This window comes from Amia ocellicauda, chromosome 21, assembly GCF_036373705.1.
Source record: "Amia ocellicauda isolate fAmiCal2 chromosome 21, fAmiCal2.hap1, whole genome shotgun sequence".
Lineage (NCBI taxonomy): Eukaryota > Metazoa > Chordata > Actinopteri > Amiiformes > Amiidae > Amia > Amia ocellicauda.
Genome location: NC_089870.1, coordinates 13,721,024 through 13,735,327, shown reverse-complemented (window position 1 = coordinate 13,735,327; position 14,304 = coordinate 13,721,024). Strand labels below are relative to the sequence as shown.

Sequence of the window (14,304 nt, the reverse complement as noted above, 5' to 3'; positions counted from 1 at the left end):
AAATAAATAAGGACAAAATTGCATTGTGGCTGCGAAACCATCAACAAAAGGACACAATTCAATGCATTGTCACAAGGTTTTCAGAATTTAAAAGCAAAAACTTAAAAACTAAGCAAGGTCTTATTATAAATCAAACATGACAAAAAAAAAATCAAATCAAAACAACAACAAAATAAAAAACAAAGGCTTACAAAAGAAGTAAATGATGATCGGGGGATCCAGTAGATAGAGCTTTGCATTAATTCAGACGATAAAGGCATGACACAATCACAGCATCTACAAGAGAGAGAGGAATGGACTTTTTCTAAGGTTTGGAGATGACAGAATGATGGTTTCACAATAGTTAAAATGTGGATGCTGAAGTTAAGGTTCTTGTCTGATTGGACTCTTAGGTACCTGACTGCAGCACAGGGTAAGTATCCAAACTGAAAAATGGAGGAGACATTTCCATTGGAGGCCACTGCTCACAGGCCTTGACATCCTTGGTTTTTGTATGGTTTAAGAATGCAGGAATCATAGACAATAGAGGGACAAGTGGGAATAATCTTGATTATCTGGGCATTAATGGTTTAGGACCAGGATAACTCTGTCAGGGTCCGAACGTAACAGGACTGCATTCACTCCAGCTTTTCATGTGCCGTTTCATCTAACCTCATGAGAACTATCATCATGTGTTGAAAGATACAGGAGAACAAGGACTGGAGAGGAAGGGGGGCTGCGGTATCATTATTGGCAGATTGATTAAATGCCAGACTTGTGCAATTCAAAGAGGAAGTCTTCAGTAGCACGTTATTTGCCCCAACTTGTAACTTCCTGTTCGATAACCATATCTCGCAAAGGAAGATTAGAAACGGATCGGGAAAGAGTAGTGGGGTACAATTTACATATCTGCAACTGGGTTTTCTGCCAGGAGAGAAGTTCCAGATGCACATTTAAAGACAAGGGGAACCAAGCCTGTCTGGAGGGAAAGGTCGAGCAACAGATGGTACCATCTTGATATGGTTAAAATAAGCTGGTGCGACAAATATTGAAAGGGCAGCTTCAGAACATGAATGGCTGTAGCAGGTTGGACAACCTAGACTGATGTTTCTGACGAGAAGGATCTAAAAACAGGGTGACTGTGTTTTGTAGCACTATTAAAGGGAATGCCATCAAAAGTTTTGTTTTGGTAGAAGATCCCTTGGGTTACTCTGGCACTTCCTCTACATTTCAAAGTAAAAATGTGTTCTTGTCTCATGTAGGAGCCTGTTGATAGATATTGATCTTAGTCCAGATCCATGTCAACTTCTAGTCAGGGAGCCCTCCATTGCCAGCAAAGCCTCCGTCTTTTGAATTTCAGTTTAGTCTCAGGCTGCAGCACTGGAGTTGGTTTTGCAGAGTCCTTCAGAGGGCTCCTGTATCAGTAAAGCTTCATGAGTGGAGCTCATCAGCACAGATCAAGAGGGTCTACAGAGAGGAGATGGGGGGGAAAGAGGGTAAATCGGTGGATGGTCCCCAACTGCCGAGTCCAGGGTCACAGAACGTAGTCTTTAATGGAAGCATCTCTGGCAGGGTGTCCTTTAGATGTACAGGGTAAGTAAACCCCTGCAGATTCTCTATGCACTGACCCAAACACCAGTGCAGGTCATCCAAACAATAACCCCCCCAGTATGGTACAAACCTCCTGAAACAAGAAATTATGTAAACCTTGCAATCTTTATACAATCCACCACACCACAAACAAGTAAATTGAACAGCGTCCATACTTGACAAAACCAGACAGGACAACATTCATTAAAACTCCTGCGCCTCCACCCCTCCATACACTCAAAACAGATATGCTTGTACTGTGACAAGGTGAACATTTTCAACTAACTTTAATATGCCATTATCAATATGTAATTTGGGTTTCAGTTACTTTTTTTCCAGCCACAACAAGGCAGTCCCTTTTTAAACACATTAATAAATCAGGGTGGGAAATACCAGGTCAACAGGCGTTTACAAGAAACACAACCAGCAGACAGTGTTCAACCATTACAACCATCTAAATTTTCCTGCCTGACAAAAATTATAAATGAACATTCTATAAATTAAATTTCTACTAAGTGCTTGCTTTGGGACCACCATTTTATTGTTGGCCTCTTGCGTACATTGGATGTACAGATAAACAGGAGTTCATAAAGGTTGATGTCTGTACAATACATTCTACAAATGCAACTGAGCACCACGTTTTTTTTTTGTTTTTGTTTTTTGTGTTTGTGTAATGTATCCGAGACAGGCTTGAAGTGAAATACATTAGACTTATTTAGCAACTGGCAGTACATGTCAGGAACAAAAACTAAATGTTGTGACTAAAATGGTTTTAATTGATTAACACTATTTAAATCACATTGCTATTAGAGTCTACATGATTTCAATACAGCTGTACGATACAATTATACAAAATGAGTTAACAGTAAAGAATACAACCAAATTAGGGAGCCCAAAAAAAAAAAAAAAAAAAACTAACTTTATACAGAAAAAAAAAAATAACACTTTTGAAGTATGCATGTAGTACAGTAACTGCCAATTCTCTTCCAAGAAGATCTATTACAAGCAGATTTCAATCTTCAGAAAAAATCACACACAGCATTACTAAGCATATCCCAAAATAAGTGTACAATATGCACACTTGGAAAAATACAAAATTAAAAAGCAATTCGTTTTTTTCTATGCAGACGAGTGAAAATTATATTTGTTTGATGTGAAAATCAGTCTAATGGTTTTGTTTTAGCGCAGTTGTATAAAGAATTGTCTTTAGATGCAAGTTCACGAGTGCGTCCTCCTGAATGGACCGTTTTTTATGGATTGGCTTTACAGAACATCGCTGTTCTCTCGTCAGGACTAGAGGTGAGAAACAGATTAGCTTCAGCTTTAAAGTTTTGTTTTTCCTTATTTCCTCACTTATCAAAAAGTCTGTTAAGTAATTTTCTTTTAAAACTTTTTCTAGAAACAATATACAAAGGGGGGTTCATTTTTTTAACATTTTGCGTTAGGATGCCGCCATGTTGAGGCCTGGGTGGGAGGTGCCTCCGTGGGTTCACTGGTTGTTTTTGGCTTTAGCGTGCGTTAAGATGTGAGACTTCAGGTTAGTGGACTGAGCGAACTTCTTATTGCAGCCGTCGAAAGGGCAGACGTAGGGGCGGTCTCCGGTGTGAATCCGCACATGAGTGCGCAAGTTAAAGTCCAGGGAGAACCGCTTGCCACAGCCCTCGAACGTACACTGCATGGATGGAAGTGAAAAGGAAAAATAAGGTTTGCATTTGGTTATACTGCTGCAAATACAAATGGTCAGATATACTTCATTATAACAGCACATGAATAGCTTTAAATAAGACTGACAATCCACCTTAAAGTGTAATTTCGTATTTTTCATAGCTGTAACATACTAGTATTTCCAAATCTCAGCCTGATCATCCGTAAAAGACAAAATACAGATAAGGAAAACATCAAAAGTTGTAAATGTCAAATTTTTGCGTTAAATGCTGCGTTTACTAAACATTAACTGGATCCAATAACTCTTAACATTTAGATATCCAGTCAGTGCAGCAGAAGATATTTAAAAAATGAACATACATCCATGGCCGGGACACCCGTGACACTTTCCCTTAACTTGACTGGAAAGCTGCACTTGACCAAAACTATCAGTAGATTGAAGGGCCAGTTTTGCCCAACACACTTTTAATTAATAAATAAACATTCAATCTTCTTTCACCCTTTTGTAAGGACAACAAGACAACACTGCATGTCTGTGAGCAGCAGACCTGAAAAGGTTTCTCTCCAGTGTGAACGAGTTGATGCCGCTTCAGCTTGGAGCTTTCCACGAAGGCCTTCCCACACTCCGCGCAGACGTGCACCCGAGGCCCGTGAGTGTGCAAGTGCTTCCGCATGGCGGAGTTGTCCCTGAACATCTTTGTGCATCCCTGGGCAGGCGGACAAGGATACAAATTGGTTATTCATGAAGAACAAACCAGCCAATTAGTGACATTATACATGGTAAAATACTGAATTCAGAAGAATTAGCAAATATGTTTAGCACTCTAAGCAAAGACTCAAAACAATTGAAGGTCAATTGAGCATAAATTGTAATAGGACGTCCGTAATCACACCCATCTGTTCATAATAGAAAAGTATGTAATTACATGTTTTCTGTGAGGTGTATTCCGTTACCCTATATCCCCCTACATTTTAGAAGAACAACTTCTCTTTCCTCTACCTCGTATTTGATAAATCTGAATGTATTACAAGGAAAGCGAGCATTGAATCCGAGAAATTTTTCCTCCTTTCTGACACTTTTCACTGACATTGTAAAAATGGCTTCTTGTGCACACATCACTACTTATTCTGTGCACAACCATGTAGCTTTACATTAGACAAACTGAGGATATCACATGGTAGATCATTTAATAAACAAGGACAAAAACAAAATCTGTGAAGTTCTAATATTAAAAATAGTTTTAAATACATTTCCAGCAAAAACAATATATTATTTTTTAGATTTTGGTTCCATTTAGTCAGTGGAAATGTGAGCATTTTTATTTCAGTTTACATGCCAGGTTAGTGGATGCAATCTAACCATTCCGTTAACATACCAACTCCTGCAGAAAAGAGCAACAGCACAGAACTCATCCATCTGGGGCTTTAAATACCCCTGCTTTAACAGTTTCAATGGCATTATGGGCAGAGGACCACACAAATATAGATTTGTTCTTAAAAATAAATCATGATTCTAACCATGTTTAAAATGGGGACCGTTTTTATATAAAGAAGGTGGTCTTGCCATTTACCTTACAGACGAAGACAAAATACAACTTAGTGGTGTACTCAAAAGAAAAAGGACAAGCAGTTGGCTAGAATGATGTGTGTGCGCTGTGGAGTTAATATTCCTCAGAGATCCCTTCAGAAGGTTAACCGAAGGCACTGGAGTTTAACTGCTTGTTAAGTCTACAAAAATTCTCAATTTAAACTTTAACGGAATTAGATAATGTTAAAGGGATTGCGAGTTATTTTTCTGTGCTTTTCTCTCAAGTGCAGAGCATACTCACTTTATGGGGACAGGCTATCGTCCTGGGGGCATCATCTTCCTTTATTTTTCTTGGCTTCATCCTGGAACACAAAACACCCTTTAATTAAGCGTGACATTTAGCACCCACTGCAAAAACACCAGTTCAGAAAAGCATCTGATGTGTTCTGTACATTTTAGATACAATCGTTCCAAGGATGGATTGAGAGCTTATCAACACTGTGAGACGAGGTGAAAGTGCTCTAGGAGTTGTACAGTAAGCCCTTGAGGTGGTCACAGGACAGGCCAGTTTAGTGAAATTGTGGCACACATTTTAAGTTAAAATCGGATCAATGCATGGAGTACCACACAGAAAAAGCATATGCTCATTTGCAGCAATGCATCATAAACTAATGTAAACCTACTTTTTATTTCATACAATAGGAAATATTTTTTCCCAGTGACCTCAATGCCAGCTTACTGTTCCTTACTCAGGAAAATAAACTGATAACCCACAGCAACCACCAGCCACACGTGTAGATTTCTGCTTAGAGGTTTCTGTCCCCTAACTAAACAAACACCAAGGTGTCCCAAAATGAGAAACTTAACCTTTCTGTGAACAGGTACTGTGAAAAAAGGCATGGGGTGTATGTACAACAAGGGCTCACAGTTAATGAAGTACTTTTATTGCAAATAACTGTTTAGATAAAGTACAGTTACAAAATATATAATGACAAGCTAAAGCAAGTTAACAGAGATAACTATGCAGATACAGGAGCATCTTAACCACTCAGTCCTCCTCAAAGATACCAGCATTCCAGTATCAATCACTTCTTTGCAGATAACTCTCAAAGATGTTCTTTTGCAACTACAATATGGCTTTTTATTTATTCTATTGCTGCCTCCTCCTCTAGCTCATTTCCCTTTTAACGTGCAGTTTAGCGTTTGCCTCCCGGAACAGCAGACGCAATAATCTAGGCAACAGTGCAATCCTGCCCACTGGTGAGAGCACACAGACCTCCAGCTAAACTTAAGTCTAACGTAATTGTACGTTTCTGAACTGAATGCTGCAAAATATTGACCACAGATATGTGACCGACATTTACCTTTAAAACTTTTATCACCACACTTTGAGAGAATCACACCACCAGTTATATTTTAATCTTCAAAAGACATGTTCTGTGACGGGAGGCAGATAGACATCTATAATTTTCTGCCCAAGGGAAAATGGATCAAAACCCCTTCATTTCTACAACCCTAAACATGTGATTAACCTAGATTCAGCATGGATTGAGTCAACGGATGCTAGTGTCCCTGAGGGGAGAACGCCCCTCGTTTACTCTGCAGAAGAAACAAGCTTATCAAGGCAAAAGTGCCCGTCTTAAAAGGTGCATAGGGTACATCAAATGTCAGTCTTGCTTCTAAATAACAATGGAGGGAAATTATATTTAAATAAAGACTAAGAATCAATATGAAATGGACGGCAATACATTTAATACAATGGAAATTATAAACAGCGGAACAAACAAGAAAATGCAGGATTATATTTTTGTTTGAACTTACCGGCTGGGGTTGTGACTCTGACGACACTCACCGCTATCCAAGGGCCTGGAAATATAATATCTACATCTGAGTGTCAACACCGCCAGAGCTCAGACCACCCAGCTCAGTCAGAAGATGCTCATCCTAGCAAGAAACCCTCCAGATGGTTCACTTTTTGGGATTCTATCACTATTCTATCTACTCATGTTCCCAAATTCAATTCCACAAGTACAACATGCTCATGTCACGGTCAATGATTTCCATTAACAGTCCCCCAAAACTATTCTTCAAATGTCCAATTAAGCCTGAGAGTTTAAATTGGCACAAACAAATATTTTGTACAGACATGCAGTCTTTTTAAACTATTTCTGAACTAAATGTAACCACTTGTGGTCCAGCATAACTTGAAGTGGTAGAATGAATATCCATTCCATTGTTGTAAACCAATTAACGTTCAATAGGCGAATATAAATAATTTATGGAAGTATGGAATAAACTGATCTAAAGTCAATGTTGTGAGGCAGCAGGGTCATGTTCTACTCCAGACATCAATATGCCATAACCTTTTCAGCTGACATCACTTTATACTTGGCCAAAGAACTGTAGGCCCCCAGCTCAAGGACAGGGCCCTATTGAAGCTATCTAGTCTCTAGACCAAAGAGACTTGTATAAACACACACACACACACACACACACACACACACACACACAAAATCTAGTTTACAGATCTCATTACGTACAACAGTAACCTACGTGCAAAAGATTTTAACTTGTAAACAAATGAGCAACATATTCTGTTTGATTTTCCTAACCGTGAATGTAAAAGCATAAGCTAAACACGAGGTGCAGGTGCAAATGTCATGTGTGGTCAATGAACTCCAGCTCAAACTGTGGTATGACTGGTGCACACGTTATGTTAGGTGCTGGGACTCTGCTCACCTGGCGAACTCCGCTAGCTGTTTGGGGTCAGAGAGGTCGATCCCTGGGATTCCTCCAGGAGGAAGCTTCTTCCCGGTCATGTACTCCGAATAATCTGGAGGGGAGTTCTCTCCAATGATCTGTTCCTCCACCACAGTCTCATGGTCAATGTCCTTTTTGTCATCTAAAATAGAACACAGTAGCAGGGCTTTAAAAACCATTTAGGTATAAAATGTTAAGCCGTACTAACCTTTGTTCCAAGGGAAGGGAAACTACTGCCAGTGTAGATTTTTAATCCATTTATACCCGTTGGCATCTTTTTTAGACCAACATAGTCCAACCTTAATTAAGTAAACTGACAGACTGTATACATTTTGTTTTTTTATATCTACTTCAGCAGAAGATTTTATAAAGCAGCATAAAAATCCTTAAATATTAGATTTCATATGAAAGTCTTAACTGTGTGCAGTGCAGTTTAAAAGTGGGATAAACTCATTAAATATTAGACATGCCTGTTGGTACTTTCAAAGTTAAGAGATTATATTTATAAAAAATAAAAACACCACACATTTTCAGCAGCATTCAAGTTAACATTTAAAGAAAAATCCAGCAGGAATTTTAAAACTGCAGACAATTGGCAAGACAAAGGTCAGATGTGTCGCATATAAAAACAAAACAAATTGGGAGAAAAATTTGCATTGGGAGCTTTACTTATTGTAGCTTCTTTGTACTAAACTGGTGGATCCTTTACTCCACATTCACAGAAAATTCAAATGTATGCTAATTAATTAAATGCAATCATTACACTGATCTGGAGTTCATTAATAATACATTTAAAACACAGATTTCTAAAGGCAGCAGCCATGAACACTCGCTTTTTATTAATGTACTATGCCAGCTACAATTTCAAATAATTCCTGGTTTATATATTTTTGTGAAATGAAAAATAAAAAGATTGACTTAAATTGGACACGTTACTTACCTCTTATAGCTCTGCACCACATACATTAAAATCACAAGAGGTTCATGCAAAATTAAGCAAATGCCACAACCAGCCACAAGCATTCCAAACACAAAACAATGTACATCTCATTATCACTCATGATCTTAATTAATGCATTTTTTTCTTTTTAATTTAAATAAATACTTGAATGGTTTGTGTTATCCAGGAAGTCATTCATCTTGTATGCTACAGTAGTTGCATTTAGAGTCTAATCGCATTGCTCCAAGAACCCTTTTAATTGGGTTTTACATAGAAGTTAGCCCTGCCAGAATGTGTCCGTTTAAAATAATTGACAGGGATTCTCAGATGATACTAAAAACAGGTTTTTTTAAATATTGTAGAAAGAACATACAAAAAACCCAAAAACAGACCTGTAGGCCAAACTGAAACGTAGACAAACTTTGTCTTAGTAGGTTTATAAACCAGGTTGTGAATGTTCAATCTACAGGACACGACACGACACGACACCTCTTACTTCAGCCAAAACAAACACTGCCAATCACAGAACCATAATCTGGAGAGTGGAGACTAAATAACACATATACTGATATCGAGAAGCCCTGGCAGTCTCAGAAAGACAACAACCTTTTTCAAGGAATTCTAACAAATCCTAGTTTATTCAACCGATTCAAATAATTACATCCAGAAATATTCAACCCTTGTCTGTTTAAAAGAAATGGGGTAAGTAAGGTATTTCTATACACCTTACAGTTTCAGAAGGGGGTAGTTTAATTAATCCAATTGGATCTTGCTTCCTATAGAAGCCCAGGAGCAGATGGGAACATCTGAATTAGCCCAGTGAGGTTGTGTTTGTAATGACCATTCCATCGATACTATACACAAAACAGCGCATGTCAAATCGCAAATATTAATTTCTTAACACTTTGCCTACTCTTTGCAGTACAGTCCTCATGAACAGAATGCATCACCAAGCATTTTTAATCTTAGAAGTCTCTCTTAGGACTTTAATCTTGGGACTCTCTCTGGACAAAATAAGATAAAACACTGAGAAACACAATACTGTGCATTTTATTTCCCTGGCAGCTGTTCAAATAGCAGCGGTGTGTAGCAAGGAGCAAAACAATGACATCCAACTGTGGCATGATCAAGTTTGACTGTGCTCAACAAGGTCTGCGAGAGGGCTGAGGTCAAGCCTCAAAGTTCCCTCCTCCTGTTGCCTTATCTCTGAGAATGGTGGCCACATACTAAAAACAAAAATTGAATGGACCACATACTTCACACTTTTGGTTTATAGCCCTAACATTGCTATATCCAAGGATGCTAGACAGTATTCAAAACCTAGCCAAGAGCCCTGAGACTATGAACACAAATGAGTTAGTCATCTGTTTTATGGAACCAGCAAGCAGGGTTCATTCAGGGTTCACACTCGAAGCACACCCCAGACTGTGAAAATGGCACAGCTGTAGGGCCTTTGCTGCTCACCTTTCACTCTACTACAATCCCAACTGCCTGTGCAGGTGCTCATAAAGGGAATTACATCATAGGAACAGTGTTTCAAGGGCACTGATTTGGTTTACCAGGACATTTGTGGACAGATCAAAAGGTATAAAACACCCAGGCACTCGAGCTGCATGACAATGACAACAAATAAGCTTTGGAGACCTCGATAATAGAGGCAGTACAAACTTAACCCAGCGATTTCTTCCTTATTTTTCTCTCCACTAGACCTTTCCACCACATGTTAATCCATTTTAGTCCTCTTTGTAGCATGCACAAAAGGGCCATAACCTTCCTTCTCAGAAAGCCCACAGGCCATGTGGATATTTACATATTTAAATTGCAAGAGGTGGAGGCAGGAAGGAGACTAAAGAGCAGATTATAAACATTAACCCTCTCTCTTCATTCATCAGATTGAACTTTGCTTTGCGTATATACTGTATACTAGCTCCTCCATGAGGCAGAATTAATATTTGATTAAATGCATCTTTCAAATACAGACATGAATAAATAAGTATTAACTATTTAATAAATGAATAAGTAAGCGTAGTGTCACTATTTACAGACCTAAAATGCATGTTCCAGAAGCATAAATTAACTGCAGAAACAGGATAGCCCCCTCCACTAATATTATATTGAGCATAAATAAATACTTCAGCTTTGCTTCTGCTTTGTTACAAAATGGAGTGTTCCCATATGCTTCTTTCTTGACATATCTAACATTTTTAGTACGTCTCAGTGTTTCCATATAACTTGCCTTATTGCTTATTGAAGTAATACCATGTTAAGTTATAAAAATAAAAAACATGGCCTTGACTTTAAGCTGTACCATTTTCATCCTTCACAAGTGAAAGTTCCCTTTTTCCAAATGTTTAAGATTACTCCTCAAATATTAGGAATAGAAAAAAAACAGCCTAAAAACAAACTGATCCTACCATAGTCACATCACATGCAACCACTTGGATCATATGTAACACCGTGCTCCAGTACAGAAGCACAGCTTTGCAACGTGACTACTTGTGACATTTGCAATTTATTAGGTAACATCTGTGCTGCAACATGCATTTCTAACTTATCAATAGAATTTGCTCTACACTGATCACTTGAAATATGTATAAACACGATTTTAAATGATTTGCAATTTCTTAATATGAAAACAAAAATACAAATGTTTCACTTTTTTAAATCTAAAAACACTGATTTACTCATAACAGCCCTGTCAAATGGCTTACTAAGCAAATAGAAATATACAAATGGGGCTATGTTTTAAATGTTGGAATATTCGCCTATACATTAAATAATCAGAAAGCATGTCTACAGCAACTACATGATAATATAAATTTAATAATTGTATCATTATCCAGGTTTGATAACAGGTGTGGACGTGTTCTTGCTCTTTCCCAGTCTAACCTCTTGTGGTCACCAGCAGATTCAATTCAACCATGAAGGAAACAAGCAGTCAGGAACTTTTCTTTTTAATTGAACTTTTCTATTAGTTAAATTTGGTTTCATTTGAAAGATAAAGAAACATTCCTTGATAAAGCACTGCACATAAAACGTTTTGACCTTTGTCTGGGGTTTTGCTATACTGACAGTGCATTTGCTGCGAGAAGGTTTTCTTTTAAATGATCATAATATACACTTATTTGATTGCTTGACTATGTGAACTACACTGATCAGAAGGAGTGCTCATTAGTAGGTGTGAAGCTCGGTATGTATTACAAAACGCAATAGTATTGTCATTATCTTTGGTGAAGAAATGTGGGTTAAAATACTGAATCCAAGCCAAATCAAAACCGAATTTAACAGCATTGGCTTTATGGCGGGTAAAGGGATGTGCCATTCAGTGAATTTCAGTTCCAGATTTCCTACATGTACGATTCCTCTTCAAAAGTTATTTTCTTTTACAACAGTATCTCGATATCAGAATAGCTATCCCTTTAAAACAGAAAAGGCCGACGACAGCCAGCATTACTGGAATATGATTCCCAGTCTACACTGCCATTAGCATTCCTTCCCGTCTGCGCACAGCCGCAGTACCGCACTTTATCCGTGCTCTTCTGTAAATTGGTCAACTTTTCTATTCAAATAGTTTTTTCCCCGTTTTCTAATACAAATAAACACGTTTTAAAGAGTCTTTGAACAGATACAGGGCAACAAATCTAGCACTAGGTAACTTCAAAATCACTGGCGCCAAAAGTCAAACGCACGTTTAAAACAATTTGAACCGTGGAAAAATACAATGGCTAGCCTCAAATACATTTGATTAATGAAACGTAAACGCTGCTCTTATGTAAATCACACTTCTAATCAAATCGGTTTGCAGCTCCATGGAGCATATTGCTAGGCGATACACAAGGAAAACAAATTCTGCACATTTTACCATAAATTAAGCACACTTGGAAATCATCGCAGGTTTTAAAATAATTAACTAGCCGGCCTGACATTAGCCAGACCTTGTCTTAATTATTTAATCGGATCTGTTGGGCTAGATAGTAAAACAGTCATCGATTTGTTGCTGTCATTTTTTAATGCATAAAATACGCATAAATCCAAGCGCACAGCTTTAATCTAGATCCACATTACACGTCCTACATAAAAAAATATCAGCGCTACAGAACACGATAATCCTACATTTGACATTAGTTATATGATTGCACTGTATTTTGGAGGGGGCACAATGATTATGATTGATTTGACATAACACGCAATGTGCGCAAGCTTCACACTCGACAAAGAAATACAATGTATAACAGACAACTCATTTCAGGTCGCGTTGTTCTTAATTGCATGCATTTGCTCTACCCAATGTTAAAGCTGTGACTGCTAACTTCCTAGCAAACATCCCCTTGTAAGTTAAAGCGCCGCAAAACGTATCGTCCAATTTGGAAATCAGCACCCACACCGTTTTAAATGTACTTAAAATGTGCAATGCATGCATGCACCACACACATAAATGCAATTGCTCGCTTCGGGAAAGCATTTAGTATATTTATGGTCAGAGTATTGAGAGTGTAGCACAAGGCTCTCCTATCTCCCCGCTCCCCTCCCCCAATGCCTGTCTGTATCCTGCGAGTTAAACTGCGCCATTGCGGCCTACTCCCCGAGCCAGCAGCAGCGCGCTCGCTCCCACACCCGCCGCCATCTTCCCCCGGCCGCACCAACGCCATTTTTTCGGGCCGCCATACTGGACCGGGGGAACATGGCGGCGCCCATCAACACATAAAAACATGGCTTCCCTTCAAAACAAAAACATTTCAGCCGGGCTTCATTCAAGCCTGGGCTCAGAACTTCTAAAAAACACTGCGGACACCAGTTTAGCCCACGACCCAAAAAGCGAGGCAGGCAGAGGAGGACAACGCCCTTGCAAGGCCCGCTTTGTGGGGATAGAGGGAGAACAATGCAGAGAGAAAACAGCCCGTTTTCAATCAAATCACACTTACCAGAAGCCCACATCGTAACCGAAAACTCCCCCTCCAGAGTCTTTATTTGGACCTGCTTCTGTTCCCATTTTCTGCCGCTGGCCTCGGCCCCGCTCAGGTAGCTCTTTTTACCCGCTTTCTTCCCGCTGCCGCCTCCCCCTTTCTTCATCCGCCCCGCCGAAGAGCTGCTCTTCCCGGCTACAGTCACCAGAGTCTGCTCGATGTATTCCTCCTCGGCGGCCGGGGCAGGGACGGGTATGAGGATCTGGTCCTCAAAGCCATCGTCCGCCCGGAGGTCCGAGTCGTCCCCGCCGACCACCTCCTCCCGGGTCTGCACTAAGATCACCTCTTGGTGGTGGTGAACCTGGTTCGGATCATCTGTGACCAGCGGCTGCAGGGCGATCATGGGCTGGTGGTGCTCGTCGTCGTCGTCCCCCCCGACCACCGTGGTCTCGATCGTCTCCACCGGGATGGTCTCCACCTCGATCTCGTGGAGTTCAACGATCTCGGCGGGCATCTCCGAGCCGTCGGTCTCGATGTAGAGCGTATCGCCCGATGCCATATTGGATTCCCCCGGATTGCTCTCACACTCGCTGTGTTCAGTTGCCGATGTAAACCCCCCCCCCTCTCCGGTCTCCTTTCCCTTCCTCCTTCTTCGACAACACAAATAACTCAACTCGGCCCACACCAACTCGCGTCGCCGCTCCGCTCGCAGACGCAGCCTCGCGAGATTTGCGGCGCTCCATGGCCGCGGCAGCTGCGGCTGGGCGAGTCGGGCTGAGCGACTTCCCACAACTCTTCTTCACTTTGTTTACCTGGTTTTGTTACTGTATTTTAAGGCCATTGCGCGATGCAGTTATAAAGAGCTTTTTTTTTTTAAACGTGTGCAGATAATCGTACACGTGTATTGCATTTCGTGAAGAGTTTCTGAAGCTTTTGTT

The 14,304-nt window shown here is 39.9% G+C and overlaps 1 protein-coding gene across 2 annotated transcripts; it reads right to left on the bottom strand.

The window, feature by feature from the left end:
• Positions 1 to 2,088: 2,088 nt before the first annotated feature.
• yy1a (YY1 transcription factor a) lies at positions 2,089 to 14,062 on the bottom strand. Of its 2 annotated transcripts, XM_066694202.1 has the most exons (6): positions 13,385 to 14,062; positions 7,502 to 7,664; positions 6,584 to 6,628; positions 5,064 to 5,124; positions 3,783 to 3,941; positions 2,089 to 3,241 (listed from the first exon to the last, which is right to left on the bottom strand). In XM_066694202.1, exons 1-6 carry the CDS (start codon positions 13,923 to 13,925, stop codon positions 3,059 to 3,061), a joined length of 1,152 nt encoding a protein of 383 aa, XP_066550299.1. In that variant the 5' UTR covers positions 13,926 to 14,062; the 3' UTR covers positions 2,089 to 3,058. The 2 variants fall into 2 exon arrangements, with proteins under 2 accessions (XP_066550299.1, XP_066550300.1); XM_066694203.1 differs by lacking the exon at positions 6,584 to 6,628 and having other exon boundaries at positions 13,385 to 14,060.
• Between the last annotated feature and the right edge of the window lie 242 nt (positions 14,063 to 14,304).